The sequence below is a fragment of the Trachemys scripta genome, chromosome 13 (genome assembly GCF_013100865.1).
Source record: "Trachemys scripta elegans isolate TJP31775 chromosome 13, CAS_Tse_1.0, whole genome shotgun sequence".
NCBI lineage: Eukaryota > Metazoa > Chordata > Testudines > Emydidae > Trachemys > Trachemys scripta.
In genome coordinates this window covers 21887406-21910031 of record NC_048310.1, presented here as the reverse complement: position 1 = coordinate 21910031, position 22626 = coordinate 21887406, and the positions used below count along the sequence as shown (strand labels likewise).

The 22626-nt window shown below is 40.1% G+C and overlaps 1 protein-coding gene across 1 annotated transcript in view; it reads right to left on the bottom strand.

Annotated features, from left to right (window-relative positions):
• Positions 1-255: 255 nt before the first annotated feature.
• The window catches only part of ANKRD27 (ankyrin repeat domain 27), a gene marked incomplete in the record, with an annotated part of 73723 nt that continues 51352 nt past the window's right edge, over positions 256-22626 (bottom strand). The window contains 8 exon segments of the mRNA XM_034788383.1: positions 256-1117; positions 2660-2732; positions 6140-6221; positions 9324-9435; positions 12610-12771; positions 13421-13540; positions 18018-18215; positions 20473-20604. Coding sequence (XP_034644274.1) covers positions 839-1117; positions 2660-2732; positions 6140-6221; positions 9324-9435; positions 12610-12771; positions 13421-13540; positions 18018-18215; positions 20473-20604 — 1158 coding nt within the window.

Genomic DNA, 22626 nt, shown 5'->3' with positions numbered 1-22626 from the left:
GAAAAGCCAACTGTGTGTGTTAAGCATGCTTGTTTCTGCACAGAAATGAGTATTTTAAGTGGGATCTGAACATTCTTCAGCCCAAAGCTGTTCTGCGGTGAGAGCATTTTATTTTATTCCATCGCCAGTAGTACATGATCCTACAGACCCTATACAGGTAAATGTTCCACTGAAATCAGGGGGTGCTTTGTCTATATAGGGACTGCAGGATACTACCGTTCACGTTCATCTCATTTAAAGGTCTTTACATCATGCTGTAGGTTTTTATGGACTGTTTGCGCAGCTGGTTGCAATATACAGAAATTACATTAATTTCTAAAATGCTATTAAATAAATATAGTGGTTCATAGCATTATAATAAAAATAGAGACTTTTGAATTCCTTCTGGCAATAAATATAATATAACCAATTTAGTGACAAAAACTGAAAAGAAAAAAATAATTCAATGCCTTTTAAAAAAACAGGAGTGGGTAGCTAGAAAGTACTATATAGCCTTTCTCCTCTACTGTTATAAGTAATTTCTTAATAAGTGCTTTGAAAGTTGAATGGGAAACAATCACTTCTTTCTGTCTAAATACTTTGACATTTCAATATGTCTCAGTTTCCTGAAATCAGTCACAAATTGGCTGGGGAGGGGTTTCCACGATAAACAGAGGATTCAGTCTTCAAAAGTGCAAGCCATATGGGAACATTCTGCCTCTGCTAAAGATTCATCTTTATGATCCATTTTTGAAAGCAGTTTCTAAGCATCATTTAATTCTTTAATGCCCAGCAGGAGGATCTTGAAACTGGCACCACCTGGTTCTTTAGTTTTTGGCAGCAAATTCACACTTCCTTGTTAGTGTTTTGATAGCAAGTCACCAGAACAGTCTTTTGACAGTGAAATACTTGGATCTCTTGTGTTGGATAAATCACTGTCGTCACTGACATTCTCTGCTGAAAGTGCCACACTAACTGTGTGTCTTCGGTGCATTAGTTTACTTCTAAGAGGAGCATCTATCACATCATCCTGTTTCGCAGGTTCACCATTGCTTTCTGCGTCAATCTTAACTTTGCTCTGATCCAACTTCTGGTCAATAGGTTTTAACTTGGTCTTATCAAAGCTCTTAATAGCTAACTGTGGGAAAGAAAAAATGGTACATGTTAAAGGCACAGTATATTTTTCTGCCCATAAAAAGGTCAAAAGACTACATTTTAAATATAAGCCTACAGATTCGTTCCAAGGTCTACTTTTATTATACAGTATTATCGAAAAGTACGTAAGGCATATAGCCAAGGATTAAAAGTGCTTTACAAAGAAGCATAATCATTACATTTTACATGTGGGGAAACAAGTACAGAGATGTTAAGTAATTTGCCTAGACTATACAAAAAGTCACCAGCAAAGCTAGGAATAAAACTCAAGCTGTCTCATTTTCAGTGCTCTCTCTAAATCAAGGACACAAGTACCTAAGCAACTACCATTTCTACCCTCCAAGACTACTGAGATCACCCAAATTGTCACTGCTCTCAGTTGAGACTTCCAGGCGTAATTGGATTGGATGCAGGATCCTTGTCTACAATAGTGTCTCTGTAGCTGTCCTCAAGGCCCCTCTCTTTCATTCACTGCATCTTTAACTATTTTAATTCCCCCTTTCACACCTACTCCTCCCCATCTGGATTATTTTTTGCTTGGCAAAGGGGTGGTTCTCCTGGAACACTGGATATTTTACAGGAGTTACTTTAGTATTTTTAGTTAACTTTAACTAAAAATAAAGTCCAGGTATATTAATGATAGATGGTCTATAAATAAGAATACCCAAAAATAGTCATTACCAAAAGCTTTTCCTGAAACAAGATCTTCCAAAAGTTTCAGAATGGGCATCTCCAAAATTCAAATTAATGTAATAATTTAGAACTCAAAGCTCTAGTAAAATCATAGTGCTAACAGCCACCCATGGCAGAAGTACTGTAGATTGTTTTTGCACATCAACTTTTTGGAAACCACCATCTTGGTATGACCTACTGCCTGATCCACAACCAAAAGTCCGAAATCCCACTGTTAACTAAACCGTTGATGTAGTATGGTTAGTATTGGTTAGAAGTAATAACGTATTGAGCATCTTCATTTGAAGATCTTGAAGTGCTTTACAAAGCCTCATAACTTTATGAAGCAGAAAAGCATTCTTCCATTTTACAGGTGGGGAAACAGTGGTGGACTGATTAAGTGACTTGCCCAAAGTCACAAAAGAAATCTCTGGCAGAGCTGGGAATGGAACTCAGGAGTTTCAACACCCAGTTTGCTGCCTTAATTACTTGCAAACAATCCCTCCCTAACAATGGGCACATTAGCGCTTATAATATAAGAGCCATCTGGAATCTCAACACCAAGGTCTCCCACCTTAATGGTCTCTTCTAGGATTCTTGCTCAACCTACTTAAAAACCCCCAATAATGTCAGTTTCATCTCCGCTTGACTACAGCTCTTTTCTCATATGTTCTGGCCCTCTAAGGCTTGATATATATCCCAGATTGCTCTGGGCAGGACACAGACAACACACAGATGGAGCCTGCAACGAGTGACTAAACAGAGGAGATGTAAGAACTGACATGAGTACTCCATAAGTGTAGAAGCAAATAAAATTGCTATATAAAGAACTCAAGCAAACATTTTCTCCTACCTGATGCAATAATTCGTCATCAAAATTAGGGACACTTTTATCTCTTGTTATTGTTCTCCGTAAATATTTTGATCTAAAAATATATTTAAAAAGGATTAGAACTAACTACAAAGCAACGTGTCTTTAGTGACAGTCTCTCTGCAACATAATCTTGTGGACTCATTAGCCACAAGATGGCAACATTTCAATAACATACAAAGATCGGGTACCTGAAGTGTGTATTCATATTAAAAACAAAAACAGAAAAAAAATCTAGTATTTTCTGTGAATAAACAACTATTGAGCATAGAATATACTTTGGATTTTACTATAGACCACCTAACTAGGAAGAATAGGTGGATGAGGCTTTTTTAAACAGCTAACAAAATCATCCAAAGCACAGGACTTGGTGGTGATGGGAGACTTCAACTACCCAGACATCTGGTGGGAAAACAACACAGCAGGGCACAGATTATCCAATAAGTTCTTGGAATGTATTGGAGACAATTTTTTATTTCAGAAGGTCCAAGCAGCTACTAGGGGAGAGGCTGTTCTAGATATGATTTTCACAAATAGGAAGGAATTGTTGAGAATTTGAAAGTGGAAGGCAGCATGGGTGAAAGTGATCATGAAATGATCGAGTTCATGATTCTAAGAAATGGCAGGAGGGAGAACAGCAAAATAAAGACAATGGATTTCAAGAAGGCAGACTTTAGCAAACTCATGGAGTTGGTAGATAAGATCCTATGGGAAGCAAGTCTTGGGGAAATACAATAGAAGACAGTTGGCAGTTTTTCAAAGAGACGTTATTAAGGGCACAAGAGCAAACTATCCCACTGCATAGAAAAGATAGGAAGTATGGCAAGAGATCACCATGGCTTAACCAGGAGATCTTCAATGACCTAAAAATCAGAGAGTCCTACAAAAAGTGGAAACTAGGTCAAATTATAAAGGATGAATATAAACAAATAACATAAGTATATAGTACAAAATTAGAAAGGCCAAGGCACAAAACGAGATCAAACTAGCTAGAGACATAAAGGGTAATAAGAAAACATTCTACAAATACATTAGAAGCAAGAGGAAGACCCAAGGTAGGCCTGTTACTCAATGACAGGGGGGAAATAATAACAGAAAATGTGGAAATGGCAGAGGTGCTTAATGACTTCTTTGTTTCAGATTTTACCAAGAAGGTGGGTGGTGATTGGACATTTAACATAGTGAATGCCAGTGAAAATGAGGTAGGACCAGAAGAGGCTAAAATAGGGAAAGAAGAAGTTAAAAATTACTTGGACAAGTCAGATGTCTTTAAGTCACCAGGGCCTGATGAAATGCATCCTAGAATTCTCAAGGAGCTGACAGAGGAGATATCTAAGCCATTAGCAATTAATTTTGAAAAGTCATGGAAGATGGGAGAGATTCCAGAAGCCTGGAAAATGGCAAATATAGTGCCAATCTATAAAAAGGGAAATAAGGAAAGCCCAGGGAATTATAGACCAGTAAGCTTAACTTCTGTACCCAGAAAGATAGTGGAGCAAATAATTAAGCAGTCAATTTGCAAACACCTAGAAGATAATAAGGTGATAAGTAACAGCCTCGATTTGTCAAAAACAAATCATGTCAAACCAAGCTGATAGCTTTCTTTGACAGAGTAACAAGCCTTGTGTATTAGGGGAAGGGGGAGAAGCGGTAGACGTGGTATATCTTGACTTTAGTAAAACTTTTGCTACTGTCTCACATGACCTTCTCATAAAGAAACTAGGGAAATGCAACCTAGATGAAGCTACTATAAGGTGAGTGCAAAACTGGTTGGAAAGCCGTTCCCAGAGAGTAGTTATCAGTGGATCACAATCATGCTGGAAGGGCATAACAAGTGGGGTCCTGCAAGGATCAGTTCTGGGTCCGGTTCTGTTCAATATCTTCATCAATGATTTAGATAACGGCATACACAGTACACTTATAAACTTTGTGGATGATACCAAGCTGGGAGGGGTTGAAAGTGCTTTGGAGGATAGGATTATAATTCAAAATGATCTGGACAAACAGGAGAAATGGTCTGAAGTAAATAGGATGAAATTCAATAAGGACAAATGCAAAGTTCTCCATTTAGGAAAGAACAGTCTGTTGCACACATACAAAATGGGAAATGACTGCCTAAGAGAGAGTACTGCGGAAAGGGATCTGGGGATCATAGTGGACAAGCTAAATATGCGTCAACAATGTAATGCTGTTGCAAAAAAAGCGAACATGATTCTGTGATATATTAGCAGGAGTGTTGTAAGCAAAACACAAGAAGTAATTCTTCCAATCTACTCCACGCTGATTAGGCCTGAACTGGAGTATTGTGTCCAGTTCTGGGCATCACATTTCAGGAAGGATGTGGACAAATTGGAGAAAGTCCAGAGAAGAGCAACAAAAATTATTAAAGATCTAAAAAACATGACCTCTGAGGCAAGATTGAAAAAACTGGGTTTGCTTAGTCTGGAGAGGAGAAGACTAAGAGGGGACAGGAGAACAGTTTTCAAGTATGTAAAAGGTGGTTACAAGAAGGAGGAAGAAAAATTGTTTTTCTTAACCTCTGAGGCTAGAACAAGAAGCATTGGGCTTAAATTGCACCAAGGGAGGTTTAAGTTAGACATTAGGAAAAACTTCCTAACTGTCATGGTGGTTAAGCACTAGAATAAATTACCTAGGGAGGTTGTGGAGTCTCCATCATTGGAGATTTTTAAGAGCAGGTTAGACAAACACCTGTCAGGGATGGATCAGTGATTCTCAAACTAGGGCTGCCGTGTGTTCAGGGAAAAACCCTGGCGGGCCGGGCCGTTTTGTTTACCTGCCACGTCCGCAGGTTCGGCCAATCGCGGCTCCCACTGGCCGCGGTTCACCGCTCCAGGCCAATGGGGGCTGCAGGAAGGGCGGCCAACACGTCCCTTAGCCTGTGCCGCTTCCTGCCTAGGAGGAAGTACTGGCCTGGAGCGTTGGCCTGGAACGGCGAACTGCGGCCAGTGGGAGCCGCGATCAGCTGAACCTGCGGACGCAGCAAGTAGACAAACCGGCCTGGCCCGCCAGGGGCTTTCCCTGAACAAGCGGTGGCCCTAGTTTGAGAACCACTGGTCTAGATAATACTTAGTCCTGCCATGAGTGCAGGGGACTGGACTAGATGACCTCTCGAGGTCCCTTCCAGTCCTATGATTCTATGTATAAGAGCTTAAATACAAGTATCTGCAATTATCAAAAGAGTTATCATCATCACAGTTTTCAAATATCTCAGTGAAGCAGTGCTTGGAGGAGATTTTCAAAGCAGTCTAGATGATTTTGCCACACATTAAAATGAATGGAAAATGTGTAGTAAAATCCCTTAGACTGCTATGAAAATGCCAGTCAAAGCTTATCTGGAGTGTGATATACGCTTCGCCCATTTTCTTCTTTATTTAAAAAGTTAGGTTTCTTACTTGTTGGGAAATGACGTCAGTGGTATTTCAAGGAGGTTTCTATGCTTACTTGTTAAATCTGTTGATTGATTGGACCAGTTGAAGTCGTCTGCTGATGGGATCATCTGCTGTCTCAGGTAACTTAACATTTACTACAGGTTCAAAAAACCAGGAGCGGGGATGGAGATTGGGGGTGAGAAATTAAATTTCAGTCATATTTTAGAATCAAGTTAGAACAGTTTTGAATAGAAAAGTGGTATCTGCTGAACTTAATTTTTAAAATCACATTAAAAACTGTAACAGAAGTCATCTGAACCAGTCACATTTTCTTCTTCTTGGATGTTTTAAGCCATTTTAATTTGCAAAAAGAAAGAAACATAGTCCTGATCAGATGAGCATGACTGTCCCAGCTTCACAAGGGCATTTTGTTAAACTATGTAAAAATAGTTCTCAAGTTCAGGGACTTCAGTTCAAATGTTTCCAAGTCAGAATCAGTTGACGAACAACCACCACATAATCCCAGTGTTATTCAGATTTATTATGTCATGGCTATCTTACAGTTCTATGAAACTGCCACCATCATTCCTGAAAGTAGCATTTCTGCCTCTCGCATCAGGATACTTCTCTAACTCTCATGTTAAACTACAAAACATTTATCATCTTTCTTAAGAAAAATTATATCAGAAAATCACCATAATCATTTGTAAAAAGCTCACAAAATTTGCAGGTTGGCCAAAGCAAGTTTTTAAAGCAGTGACTCAACTTCATTTAATTATCAACATCATCATTCACAATACTAAGAGCTACTGCCCGATCCACAACCAAAATCTGAATCCCTCTGTTAACTAAAGCCTTGATGTATTATGTTTAGACTGATCACACGTTAAGGGCCCAGAGGCTACTAGTCTCCCATTCTAGCTTCAAAAACCTGCTGTGGAGCTTGTCACCACTGTCACAGCAACAAACTTCCCAAAATAGGCAGGCCTGGGCATTGTGTACCGTGGATTCTAATTAGCTCCCAACATTATTTTAAACGACTACTAAAACTCTGATTTTTTTCAAATGTATTTCTCATGAAAAGATGTGATTAGTCCTGTAGCAGGAATAGCATTATAGTTTTGAAAACAGTAGCAACACTGAAAACCAAATTGCATTCATACATTTGGACATCATTATAAATCAGTTATTTTAAGAGATACACATTATATTTTGATTCAACCTTATTAATGCCTGTCCAAAAGTGTCTGATGTCATAGTTATGGTAACAAAGTTACATACATTTGTAGAGAGTCCTCAAAAAAATCAATACTGAAGTTTATCTATTAAATAAATTAACTAATTTTGGTAGAAATAAGATTTTTTCCCTGTAGTGAACGTTATTAAGATGGATGAGCTTTTGAAGCATTGGCAAGTAGGGCAAAACATCCATATGGGTAAAAGCTAATTAGAAAGAATGCTGGACTTAGTCCATCACTGTTCCTTAGGGCAAAACAAACAAAAGGATATGTCTGACTCCAAACATCTGGGTGCTACTAAAAAAAGTAAAAGTAAAGTTCTATTCATCCTGGAGAAGGTTATTACATCACATAAAAAAATTAATATATAAAAATAAATGAAGTTACGGGCTGTAATCATAGTTCCCTGCAGAAGACTGAAAGGCACTTCGCTTCTCCAGGACTTCCTGGGTATGTCTACACTGCAATTAAACACCCCCAGGTGGCCAGTGACAGCTGACTTGGACTTGGGCTAAGGGCTGTTTAATTGTGGTATGGATGTCCAGGCTCAGGCTGAAGCCCAAGCTCTGGGATGCTCCCCTCTCACAGGGTCCCCAAACTTGGGTGCCTGCCTAAGACCGAATAGCTACACCGTAATTGAACAGCCTCTTAGCCAGAGCCCGCAAGCCTGAGTCAGTTGACATGGGCCCACTGTGGGTTTTAAATGCAGTGTAGACATAGCCCCTGATGCTAAGTGCTAACACAAAATACATTACATAACATATGTATGTATTAGGTAGGCAAGCAGTGTGTGCCTCAGTGTGTTGGTTTGGATTGCACCAGGTGTAGGGATATTTCAGGACCACCAACCAGACCCGCAGGTTACCTTATGAACCTAGCAAAGCAAAAACCACTGCTTGCTGTAGCAGACAAATCCACTGCTATCCCTGAGTTCAAATTCAAGGAACGTGTGTATTTCAGCATAGGTACAGAATGCTACCGCCCAGTGATCAACTGGGATGTAACGAGTCGATGAACTGGCTGCATGTACACAAACAAAAGCAGAGACTTAAGTCTTCCTTACATCAGGTGCAGCCCTTTTCTGATGCTAAGCACGAATGCAAAATGCCACTTATCTTTCCTGTTATATTGCTCCCCCTCATATCAGCTCATCTGAGAAACTGAAGAGCTGCAGGTGGATTTTAAGGCAAGACTGGCACTTTGCCATAGCTTAGTGCAGAGTTAGTAGCACTGATTGTATTTGTTTACAAACATGAGCAGCTAGTTAGCATAACTCCTGAGAGTACTTCCTTCACTCAGTTTTCAAGGCAGCTTTTCAGCATAAATAACTTTAAACTCAGATTCTACCTATTTACTTGACTATTTGAACATTTTTTTTCAGATGAAATAGGTCTTCGGTGAAGTAACATAGATCCTAGCCCTCTCTTCTTTCCACACACCTCTCTTAAAAAATTATCCTTACATATATTAAGAGAAGACCACAAAGCAAACACACAGGAATACTGAATTAACAAATTCTCTTCTCCCTTTGTATAAACACAAATGGACCTCTGTACATTACAGATTCCATACTGTGTAAAAGGAACAGCCAACCTGAAATCTAGTCACAATTTTAAAAAGTAAACTAAAAGCAGTGTCAGGTACCACCCTCTCTTCAATTCCCCAGCAGCTGTGATGGTTTTACTGACACATTTTCCCCACTGTTAAATGTCTCTCTTCTGTTGATAGAGACTCACAAGCAAAAAGAGAAAACTAACTACTCAGAAGAGACTATGAAAGTTGCGCAAAGTAACATCAAATGCACAAGGTAAATTTAACAGCCAAATTACTTTCCCTCCTCCAATCTTTTTCAGTTACAGTAAATTTAGGTGTTACCTGTAATAAACAGTATGTAAAGCAGCTGACTGTTCCTTAAAGCTATATTATGTATAAAATAAATACTACAGAGTATCTGATCTAGCACACATTCATCCCCAAATCTCTTCTTTCTATTTATTCTAATAAAAATGTGACACATACCTTTTTTCCTGATCTTGATAGTAACATGCTGCTCATAGTCTGTTTCTCCTCCCTCCGCTGATGTTGGTGCATAGCTTGGTGCTGTTTGTAGCAACTTCATGATATTTGAATTCTTAACAAGAGTTTCAGTTTTCACCATTATTAGAACAAAGAAAACATCAGTATACATTAGGGTTCCAGTAGTCAATGTAGAATGTGCTGGTTAATCATTTTCAGCCAAAATGATTGCAACAAACAGCATGATAATACACCTTTATAAATACAAACCTATAATTACATGACTATTTTCATCTCAAGTTTAAATGGAAGCAGAAATTCGTCTAATGTTCCACAAGCTATGCTATTCCAAACTGGTGAGCTAGAGGTTGTATTCTTCACAGATGTTCTACCATTAAAATATTCCAGATTTGGAAAAGATGAAAATTACCAATTCTACAAATTGCTGTTTTAAACCGGGTAATTTATGGGTTGAGCTAATTTATGAATAAATAATAGAAGTAATAAGATCCAGGCAGCAGTACACTTTAGGGCCACTATCACATGCCTTGGGGGCTGTTATAGAGCACAAAGCTGAAAGCAGAGTGACTGTAATCACCCAAGCAGTGCAATAATCCCGTCTAATTTAATATTGTGGAGCGTTTATTGCTATTTCTAAATGGGGGAGTTAGATCTGTGCATTTAACTAAACATTATTTAGGTGGGATTCCCATCACTCACAGCCAGTTAGAATATCCCAATTTTGTCTTGAGTTCTAAAGCATTACTAAAGCAATAACTAGGGGAGCAACCATAGTAGATTCCCAGAGTGCTCTTCCCTCAGAGCACGACTATATACTATATATGGGCTATACCCATGTGGCTCAGAAAGGAGGCTTTTGCTGTTTTATATTTTAAAATATAATCTTCCTCCCATTTTCTTCTTTAAAAAAAAAAAAATCAGTCACTTTAAATTTCCCTGACTCACTGAACACAGTGTGTTACAAGAGGTAGGCATGCCCCAAAGGGCAAACAATAATTCAGGTAAGGGAGAGTGTGAGGAGGTTACTAGAGAAGATGAGACTAGTGTAGGATGTATTCTTGGAAGAGAGGGCACCAGGCAGGCAAGGAGTGGGGAACTGTTCCAAGCATAAGGTAGCAGCCTGAAAAAGGCCAATAAAAGGAGTGGTTTAGGAAGAGAGTAGGGAGTAAGAAAAGGCAATAGGCAGAAGCAAGAAGACCTGGAGGCAAGATCATGCATGACCTCTGAAGGGGAGGCTGAGAAGGGCTTGAGTTTGACATGGTAAGAAACAGCAAAAGGGAGTGAAGGGAAAATGTGGAGATAGCTGGAGTGAGGAATACAACTAGCAGTGTGGCTGATATCAAATTTGAGGGGGAGAGAAGAAAATGAAGGACTGGAAAAAAAGGTTTCTGTAATCAAGGTGAGACATCAATTAGGGAGTGAGCAAAGTTTGCATCAGAAGAGAGGTACGTATGGATGTGGAGAATGAGGGGGAAACTGTATTATTTTGCATGAATTTTATATGTACCCCAGTTTATTTGCTTGATATTAATTCTGTCTGACTACACAGAGTTAAATCAAAGGGGCAGTTAGAGGAAACAAAACAAGCAGGAAATGAAAAAAGAGATAGAAACCTCCACAGAGAATACTGGGAGTCCTTAACAGAAAGTGAGGAGAGGGGGAAGAGATACATTATTGAATCAGGAAATGCCTACCCACCTGGTTCCTGATTTATTCCCCCAAGGCCAGAACCTAGGGTCAAAGGGATACTAAACCATTAAAACCCTCACCTAGAGAGGAAGTTGGGGCTGGGCAGCAGCTGCTCAGGGGAAACAGAGAGAGAGAGAAGCTTCAGCAGGGCTATGTTGCTCCCAGCACAGAAATGGATATAATTGAGCTAAGTGGTGCTTACCAAAATTTGTAAGGAAAGTTTAGATTAGACCAGATTCATATAAACTTTTGGTGTTTTAACCCTTTTCTCTTTGCTTGCGAGATTATACACCTTTGGGTGAATAAACAATACATTTGTTCTGAAGAAGTTGTTTTGAGGTCACTATAATTAGCCACTGGTCACAGGCTCCCAAAGGAAAGTTTCTTGCAGGTGCCTAATACAGTTAGGCCTGTCGTATTTACAGGCACTGTAACACAGGGCACTGCAACCCAGAAATCCAAGTGATTGGAACACAGTGAAGAGAAGGAAGCCAAGCCAGGCACCTAAGGGATGTACTCAAGAGGGACTGCAAATGGGTCTAAAACATTGCTTTCCCTGACAATGGATTTTGGAAATATATGATAGGAGAAAAACAAACAATCTGACGAGCCTTTATTCCTTTGAACAATCTGCCTCACTATTATCTATGGTAGAAAGCATTCAGCTTCCCTCAATGGACTTCTTTTCTCCCCTTCTGCCATTCCCAGCTTGAATTTTAACTTAACGTTCACACATTTGTACGTCTGTACGTGTTTATGCTGCTTCCAGACTAATTTTTTCTTCTGCATAGTATATGCTTAATTTCAGAAATAAAACAAGCAAGGATTCTCCTAAGGGAGAAAAAAGAATTCTAGTACTTAACAATATGGTCCTTCAAACTGTTCTGACTCCCCCAACCATGAAGCACATCCAGTGATAATTTAAGTCAGAGAATTACTTGGTCTGCATATACATAAAGCTTCCATCCTCTTTTACTAAAGTATGTTTTGTTTTGTCTTTTCCTTCCCTGATGGCATATTTTGCTGTGGATTTCAATAAGTAACCAATGCCAGTTTTTCATTAAGAGTTAACAGAGATGGGTACCCCAATTCTATTTTGCTTTCACCAATATGTTTGCAACACAGTTCCTTGGGGTACATGCTGTTTTAGCCCAACAGTTCTACTGAAGCTACATGGAATTAAAAGAACCAAAACAAGTCAATTTCTAGTCCTCTGGAAACAGAGTTAGAATGCTACTGAAGAGCTCAAATGTGGCTGTTCAAACAGAAGGAAATTTTGTTTAGCTGGAAATTCTCAACAGACCTGTGATAAAACAAAACTGAAGGAGAGAAATGATATTGTAAGATGTTAAACAAAGACAAGATTTATCAAATTAGCACTAGAGCTTCATTGTGCTTCATGATTTCCTGCCTATCATTTTAAATTAACAGTATTCCTGACAATCTTCGCTTATGTTTGGCTAGAAATGGTTATGTGACAAGCCTGTGCGATTCCATTTTCCTCCTAAAAGATCAATACAGGGGTTTAGAACAAGCTAAAATGGGACAACTAATACTAGAAGTGGACTTCTTCACCTACCAGCTCAGCACAGTCAAGAGGTGTACACTGCCTTTTGTTCCTAATGTGGTTCGAAGCACCATTCTGAAGCAACAGCTCTACCAAGACTTCATGTTTTCCTATCACAGCCTCATGCAGTGCTGTATTTCCCTTGCTGTTAGAAAGGTTAACAGAGGCCCCATGCTGGAAGGAAAAGTAAAAAATTGAATTAAATGTTATAAGGAAAAAATAGCATCAACTGGAGGCAGCACACTACCTTTCTCTTTGTCTCCTGTAAAAAAGCACATAGAGTACTATACCAAAACAATCAATTAGAAACATTACAGCTACATACAGAAAGTGTAGATTTCCACAGTGAATTCAACAGCAATAAACCCAACAACAATGATCATTCTCCCCTTAATTTCATGAATCAACTTATCTAATTTTGCATACATCTGCTACATATCCCAGCTCATGTTGGTGAGGCCTGAGAGAGAGTTTTAAGAAGAAAATGCTTTTGGTATATTATCAACTTTTCCTACCAGTTATCTGGAATTCTGATGACATACACCAGGATTCAGAAAAGCTAGACACCAGTTGTTAAATAATAAGTGTTACTTGCAATAACATTACAGAAGTATTTATCTAAACAAAACACCATAGGGGATGGAGTTAATGGGGGGGGGGGGAGATGCAGAACTGCTCTCAATTTTCCTTCCAGAAATTTTACAAGAGAAATGCATTACTAGTATTAATACTAATGTTTTGTACTCAGTACATGTAATATTAAAGGTTCATTCACAAGAGAATGGATATTTTAAACATAACCTTTTCTGTGAAGAAATCTTACCTCTAACAACAAGGCAGCAATCTCATGTTGGCCATTCAAGCAAGCATAAATTAAGGGAGTATTTCCATGTACATCCTTTTTATTTTGTTTAGCATTGCAATCCACTAGACACTTTACTACCTATGGGAAGAGAGATATTAAAATGCTAGTTTAAAATACTTTAACTTACCAGAATCAGAGTTAAAATACCATTGTAGTTACTGCATCACCATTAATGACACTTCTAATGGAATACATTTTCTGATACTGTAAATCAAGACTGAAGTGTTTCAGATACTCAGAACCAGGTTTAATTTAAGAGTCCCGCTGATGCGGAGAACACTGGTTTAAACTAGGACAAAACCTAGTTCTTGAACCTTGTGTACCCCTTGGTCTATGTTCCTATATTGTGCCAACTTGTTATAATGCCAATAAGGAGCATCTTATGCAGACAATCTAAAGGCTGATTTGTTACCTATGCCCATCAGACTTATATGGGCCTACATTTTCAAATGTGACTACTGATTTTGGATGCTCAGTTTTTGAAAACCAGGCTTGTTCAAAGTGGGGCTGCCAAAAATGGAGGCACCCAAATTTACCAGTCAACTTTTGGAAGTTAAGTTCCTGGAGAATGAACACAGATAGATGGAAAAAGCAGTAATTTCAGTATATGTTTCCACTGGTCATGATAAGAAGGTTTAGTTATTTTAAGCACCTAATCTAGGAATGCTACATGCAATTTACTTTCCTTTAAAATAAACAGGCTGGAGGAGATCCTTAAAGGATCCAATATAAATTGAACATTCAAAGAAAATCCAGATAATGAAAAGATTTTTCCTCTGTCTGAAGTCTGGATGCTTTGCTTGGTAACTATCTGGATGACACAGCAATCGTTATGGCTGACAAGCAGCAGCAGGATGCTTCTCTCCAGGTCAACTGCTGACCATCTGGCACAGTTTTCTACCTACTTTTCTTTTAATCTTTTGCTCCTTAGAGGTTAAAACAAGTTAATTTGAAAGTTTCCGCACCAGTCCCCTATAGTCAGTAAAATAAATAACCTGGTTCTGGGACATGTGAATTATATGCGTGCGCATACACACACACACGGCCAATGACCTTATAAAGGATGAATGCTCCACAGCAACGCCATCCTGGCATCCCTCATCCTAGTAGATTAGGGAGTTATAGGATAATTGGCAGGGAAGTACTATACAGTCTAACACCAGAGAACTAACATTCACTGACCTAGGAGTTGTGGACATCTTTTCCTCCTTTTTCTTCTTGTTTACATTTTCTTTACTATTTTCTCTCTCTCTCTCTTTAAAGTTCTCTTCATTTCAATTAATTGTACTGCCTTTTCCTCTCTCCTTGCCACACTCCTGATTTTCCATTTTTCTTCCATTTCACTCTGATTTCTCATCCCCTTCTCCATTTCTGTCCTTTCCACCTGCTTTCTCACAGCCAATATTTTCCCCTTCCGTTCACTGTCTCCCCTACATCAGTCTCTTCACCCACTTTCTCTCCCCCACTCCCCCTCAACTAGCTTATTTTTCTCCTTCAGTACTTCCCATGTCCGCAGCTCAGCCTGGAAACAAACAGGGAACTGAACACCACTCTCAGAGCTTCAAGTGGCACGTCTCCCCGCTCTGGCTGTGTGTTTAGAGAGCAGAAGCACGTAGCACTCTCACCACAACAGTAAGGACACCGATGTGTGCATGCATACACACACACATAGTCTCTCCCTTCAGAGTTCAAGGGTATTTTCTTCCTCTGTGAAGTTCTCAAAAGAAACTGAATAAACCCTTTGAAAAGCCCAGGAGATTGACATGCCACTGGATGAGACGGACCCACCTGACTACAGTTTTGTCAACGGGAGAAGGAAGTTTCAATCCCTGGATCAGCATTACGCTAAAACTAAACTCAGGTATGTCCAACACTGACCACATTCCATCTAAAAATGCAGCAGCAAATGCATGTAAAAGGAACTCAATGACTTCATGTCCTCAGAAAAGAATGGAGCATGACCCAAAGAAAAACATGACCCAAAGTATATGAATACATAGCCATAAGGGAGCCTAAGCCAGGCAATGAAATGGAGAGGGGATGAAATCTTGTGAAAATCTACTTAAAACAGCGTCACTCCCAGTCTCAGCAAGGCTAATTTCATGAGTTCTGTTAGCAGCAATTCTGCTGCTAGCAGATAGCTATTAAATTAAATTATTTTTAAATCTTTAAACATGAGGCAGAAGTTTTTAAACATGGGTTGAAATCGGTCTAAAAATGAATAAAAATATGTATGAAAAGCCAGTTGCACAAGACATTTATTATAACGTGTTTGATATGAAGTGGTTCCATTTGAGCCAACACTTACATTATACAGTAATTTCAGGCCATTAAGAAGGAGAAAGCTCACACAAACAATTTCAGTACTGAGGGAGTGGTTACTGCAGCATGGGAGGGATCTTCTCTCTCTTTCTCAGGAGAGTTTTGTGGACAGGAGGTTTTTTTAAAGACATAAAAACCTTTAACTTCCTTTTTGCTCTACGTCAGGCTTACCACTTAGTTATTTTGGAACGTGAAATATTAGCAGAAAGCACTGCCTGATGCAAACTGCTTTGCTTGTTTGGCCACAAAGTTCAGACCACCAACAAAGAAGTTGTTTTTTGTTTTGTTTTGAAGTGAAAAGAATTCTTTCACATAAAAAAAATGTTTGATTGACCCATAGTTCATAGAGTGGGTGTTACTGGGTGTATACGTTTTTCAAGCATACGTATGATGAAGAGACCGCTAGAGGTGATATCCTGTAGTATATATTTTGTGGAGACTAGAACTATTACTCTGAAAGCTCAATTTATCATTCTTCACACATCCATGCCAAATACAATATAAAAAGTACAGAAGAAACAACAATGTAAACAGTGACAATTCTTTGGGATACAGACCAGGGTCAAAACCTTCTATTCCAGAACAACACAAATCTATTCTAGTAAGTGATGTTACAAATAACATTCTCAGCCAGAGTGTGTATCAGTAATATTGCTGGAGGGCCCAATCCCTCCCCATAGAAACAGGACTGGATTTCTGCTGTGCTAGGTGCTGTAATAACACATATGAAGACACAACCCCTGCCCCAAGAAGTTAATAATCTGATTAAATCAACTTCAACCACAAAAATGTACATGGAAACCACATTAAAAGTCTACTCCACAGCATAGGTATCAGAGAGGAATCTGAGCTTAGGAGGCTAAAGTAATCACAAAACTAAAATCTTTTCAGTCTAGAAGCCCTCTTTAAATGGTTAATGTGGGATAAGTCATTCTACCTTGTAATGAGAAGTGTCCAGCTGCTTGTATATGGAAGCTTTAAACTGCTGAAGCTCAAATAATTTTTAATACACCCAGATGTGCCTCACTTGAATGTAAAGATATTTCTCACTGTTAATACACTATACAAGGTGAGTTGTAAGGAGTCAGTGTCAAAGTAGTTTGCGGATTGATGAAATGGGTTGAAGGCTAATGGGTTAGTTCTTTCACTCCAGGAGGCCTAATTTTCACTGCATGTTGACGACTGCTGCCAAGTGACAAGTCAAGACAGTCTCTTGGACCTGATTATGCTTCCAACAGAAGTCATGGCAAAACTCCCACGATCTCCAATGGAAGTAGGACTGGGATCCCAGTGAGTTAATGAGAACCATCAAGGTCTCACCTATTCAGATCACAGATTCTCTTGAAATACCTTTAGTTTCTATGTTTGTACCATATAGAGAAACTCACTAAGAGAATACAATGGATGCAGAGGACACATAGATGCCTTTATGACAGACTGCCTATAACCAAGTGTTTTGACATTATATATATATTCTGATATCTGCATGCGTGTGCTCACTAATATAAAGAAGATACACACAAACTGGGAACTACTATTGATTTTCAGGAGTGTGGGGTGACCTCAGGTCTCTCAGGTTGTGCAGTAAAGCAGAGCTATAACCCACTTGCATTTGACTGCTGCAAAGTGACAATAGCTTGCCTTCCTAGCTTGGTACCTGAAAAGCATGACAGGCTTGTTGGAAAAACTGCTGGATGCTGCAGTGTCCTGCAAGTCCCATCACCATTTTGGATTCGGGAGGGAGTCCCTGAGGCAGCATATAAGTTTAACATTTAGACGAAATACATTCATCCTCACTAGAACTACACAGAGTATATTCTTCCTGTGTCCCCTCTCCAACACAAGGGGCCAGACCTGTCTGGTCTAGTTTACTCACTTCTCCCTTCAAAACAAAATCCTCAGGCTAGCTCTGCACAGTCCATGCTGAGGCTACTGAAAGAGGCTTTATCCCTTACCCAGGCAGACAGAGAGCCTCACTTGCCCAGTCTGCTTCTTCAGCATAAAGCAGCACTAGGAACAATACCATGAAGTCCCCTTTATACTCTGCCTCTGCTACCCTGAACCAACCCTCCCACTTCCTGGAATGAAGAGGGGGGGATAGGAGTTTACTTATTTGTCCCCTTTCCTCCCCGTTCTAGTCTCCTCTCTCCAATGATGCACACTTACTGAGCTACCACCCACGCCCCAATAAAATCCACCTGCTGTGCTTATAGCTATGAAGAGAACCAGTTACCTGAAAGTGACCTTTCTGACAAGCCAGGTGAAGAGGTACGGCATGGTTAATATTCTTTGCACTGATATTGGCACCGTGTTTCAACAAAAGGTAGACTAACTCAGGGTGCCCATGCAGTGCAGCCACATGAAGTGGTGTAAAGCCATCCTGGTTTGTAACATTTACTCCAAGTCCATTAGCAGGGATTCTTGCAAGTTTCTGTTGGGAAAAAGAATAAAAACCACAGAAAACTGATCACAATACTTTCTATTGAGTAAAGAGCAGTTAAATACCTGCATAGTATATATGAAACAGGCAGATAGACATTACAAACACTATTGTCCAGGGAGTCTTATTTAAGTCCTTCAGTGAGCAGTTGGGTGGCACTGGCACCAGCAGCCCGAGCCAAGCCCCCACACAGTCAGCCAATCAGACGGGAACAAAAAAAGGCAAGTGGCATAGCAGTATAGTGCCCTGAAAACTGGCACCCTGGGAATTATTGCCCTGCTGCCCCACCCCTAGAACTGGCCCCGAGCACTGGTGACAGATAATTGTCTTATTTTTTCCTTCCTTAAACAAGATAGGTTAGTACAGAAAAATTTCACAAAAAGATTTTTATTATTAGCAGGGACTGAAAACTGCTCAGTTTGACATGTGATTTAAGAGATCCAGACTTGATTATAGAACTGAACACAGTCTGCGTTCTTAGAGACAGAGATTATTTAGGCTAGGTCCACACTACCTGCCTGATTTGGCGGGTAGAGATCGATCTTCTGAGATCGATTTATCGTGTCTCATCTGGACGCGATAAATCGATCCCAGAAGCGCTCCCCCGTCGACTGCGGAACTCCTGCTCGCCGAGAGGAGGAAGTGCTGTCGACGGGGGAGCTTGCCTGCGCCACATGGACCTGCAGTAAGTAAACTTAGTTCGATCTAGGAAACGTCGACTTCAGCTACGCTATTCTCGTAGCTGAAGTTGAGTTTCCTACATCGATCCCCCACCCCAGCGTGGACCAAGCCTTAGTCTACTTCCCTGCTATGAGAAGGTCCAGCTTTTGAGGGCTACAACTACAGCTAAAATTAATTCCAGTTCTATGGAAATAATCCATGGCACCAATATAGTGTATACTAATAATTGCTATAGTCTTTGGGAAATCACAAAATTTGAGGAAATGGAATTCTGCAGATCTGCTAAACCTTATTGAGCTGCATTCATATGACAGCCCTTTAGAACAGTATCCTGACTGAGATAGAACAGTAGGAAGGGCTATATGGCATGAATTCCTTGGAGGCCATCTGGAAAAAGTTGCTTAAGATCCAACTGGGATGTGGCCTACAGACTACTCAGAGAATGTCCTGTTCTACTGCTCTCTCAGACTGCATGGAAGCCAACGTTTCACAATGGTAGCGAACCTTTCCCATCCTTCCCTCTTCCCAACTGCAGTGTGTAGTTGCAAGACTACTTAACAAATGCCTTCTTATTTTTATTCAAGAGCCAGGTGGTCATTCCACTGTTACCAGTTAGCTAAACTAAAATGTCTCAAAGCCGTTGTTTCGGTAAGCAAGAGATTCCATCATCACTCAGTCACAATAATCCTTTTTCCTTCTGAGTTGCAATCAGCTTTCTATTTTCTTTAAATTATGAGCGTTCCTTATTTCCACAAATGAGACCCAAAACACATGTTCTAAAGAAACAGTTATCAGTATTTAAGTATTCAATACTATTACTCATTGGAAGGCATGGCAGTGGCTTCCAACAAGGAACATGATTAATCCCATATCACAGCCAGTTTCTCTTTCCACTGTATGATAAATAATGGGCAAGGGAGACAACGATTCTCCATAATTTTATTTAGCTCTTTAGTTTTTTAGATACAGTTTGAATTAAAGATATGATAAACAATAAAGTGGTCTTATTAGTATTGTATTGATATTTATGAGGACAGTAAATTTCCTGCTAAGAAATTACCAAAGAATAAAATGTTCAATGGGCCGAGAGGGCAAGTTATCAAGGGCCCAGATCAGCAGAGAAATTGTGGAGCCCTAGAGCAGATAAGGGGGTAAAGGAAACAACTGGGAGGCCTAGAGCAGAGCTTCTCTTTACCCTCACGTTTACAAAGTTACTCAGAACTTACTGAAAGCCTGGACTACAAATCCTGGACCAAAACAATACAAAAAGGGGGTGAAGAAGAAAATCCAAACACACAAGTTTTCCACTCCTCCATCAGAAAGCAAAATGAGTTTCTAAACATTGCTTCTCTATTCCAATCCTTTCCACAGCCTGATTTTCAAGTACAGCAACTTCATCCTATAAGGTGATGAACTCTATTAAGATCTGTGCACGTTTAATCACAGGCCTCTTGTGAGCAGAGACGCAGCTGTGCAGAAGAATAGGAATATTATTTTCCTGGGCTAAAAAAACTAACTACAGGAATGCAAAAGTTATTCTGTCTACAGAACAGAAAAAAATTCCAACCTTTTGTATTGGCTCACATTTTGAGCACTGGCATAATGGGTGACAGAGCTCTGGCTTCACTGTATCGTCAGCTTCGTCTGCTTCTTCTATGTCTTCTACATCTTCCTCCATCCATTCCAAAAGATAGCGAACCTGGCATAAAAACAAAGTCCCACTTTATATTGCCCAAAATCTCTATCTCCTGATAATTACAAACATGTACATGTTAATTTCACAAACACAGGATCATTGGAGAGTCTGAACGAGCCAACTCCCAACCTTGGCTCCCCTGCAGGCCAAATAAAAAAAAATTAATGTTACAGTTGACAAGGCAGCCAGCAGCAGTTCACCACATAACAATGAAGTAAATTATAAATGACTTCCTACTGCCTAATCAAGACTTCAGTGTTCACCTCTGCTCAAACCCTTCAAATCCTTTTAGCTCGGATTTCTGAAGATTAGGCCAAAGTTTGTGCCAGTTCATGTCAACGTGATTCTTTGTTCATCATCTACTTTTAAAAGTATAAAAGTGACAAGGATGACGACGTTTAACCAGCATATAAACTGTGCAGGTACAATATATTTTCTCCTCAGAGCTGTAACTTCTCATGAGCTGGATGCATTTCCTAAGCCTGAAAGGGAGGCCTAAGTTTGTCTTTAAATAACATAATTCCTTCATTTGTAAGGCACATTTCTGCTGAAGACAATCTACACATTAATGCTGCACATAGTGAATATTCACTGAGTGTTAATGTCACATGTGGTTGTAAATAACAAAAACACTATTAAGTAGTTCTTTTTTGTTGTTATTTGTTTACAGAGAACCTCATTAACCTATTGTAGACCAATGAGATTTGGGGAGTACCAAGTAATTGTATCTGTCTTAGGTACTTATATGGAGCCCAGTATTGTAGTATCTGACTTCCTCACAATCTTTTAATGTATTTATCCTCACAGCACCTGGAAAGAAGGGCAATGCTATTATCCCCATTTTACAGATGGGGAACTGAAGCACGGAGAGAGTAAGTAGCTTGCCCAAGGTCATACAGCTAGTCCATGGCCAAGGAAGGAATTAAATCTAGGTCTCCCAAATCCCAGGGTAGTGCCCCAAACAAATGGAGAATTGTTCCTCTCCAGGTGTCAGGGCAGGGTCAAAGTGGGCAGAGCATCACGTTATCCTTGGCCTCACCCCCGCACGCAAGAACAGCCTGAAACAAGAGTAAGGGCACTTATTTGGTGCTGGTGCTCTTCCCCTCCAACTGGTGCCTGGCTTCCAGGGCTCACGTAGCTCTTCTAGGGCTGCCACAGGAATAGAGAGGAACCCGTCTAGTAGCTGCAGGATTACAGTAGCATGGAGAGTGCAAAGCTTTAACATGTGCCATCTTATTCCTCTCCTCATAGGCAGCAGCATTTATAAGAGAACAAATGCATGTGTGCTGCTCCAGCACTAAAAGCCCCTGCAGGAGAATGTGAAAATGGAGGTTATGGCCTTACTGCTGAGGAGGAGAGTCTCTCCCAGATCTGCCCTGTGCCTTCCAACGAGCAGTGGCATAGGGCAAAGATGGGGGGCAATGCACGACAACTGAAGACAGAAATAAGAGCATCTTTACTGGATTCCATAGCGGGGCTTGATGCTGCAGGAGTGCACAGGCAATGGATCTCTAAGCCGCGGCTGAAGAGGAAGGGAGAGGGGCAGCTTTTCTACAGGCTTCTTCCATTTCACCCACTCATTTCAATCCTGCAGGTTCCAGCAAGGTCTCCTCCTTATCCCCATGGTGGTTCAGCAAGCTACAAGAGCATAAATAGCCTGGCCTTGCCCCTATGCAGAAGCAGCTGGAAGGAGCACCAGGAGAAACAGTGAGGGCCTTTAGCCTGTTTCAGGGTATTAAGTGCTGGGGGATAGAGATAGAGAAGGGATATGTTGTCCTCCCTATCATCCCATGGAGAGTATGACTGCACCTGTATTCCCCTCCCTTTTCACAAGTAAGGTCTCACCTCTCTGAAGCGCAGTAAACTGCAAAGCTGAGAACTTCTCTTGGGTAAGTATGTGGTTGTAGAAGAGCAGATTAGCGAGATTTTACTGGCCAGTGTATCTGTGCATGTCCAGCAACAGCTAAAAAGGGCAGTGTTTTGTCACTGCAGCACCCTGACCGCAGGAAAACAATTTTCAGTACC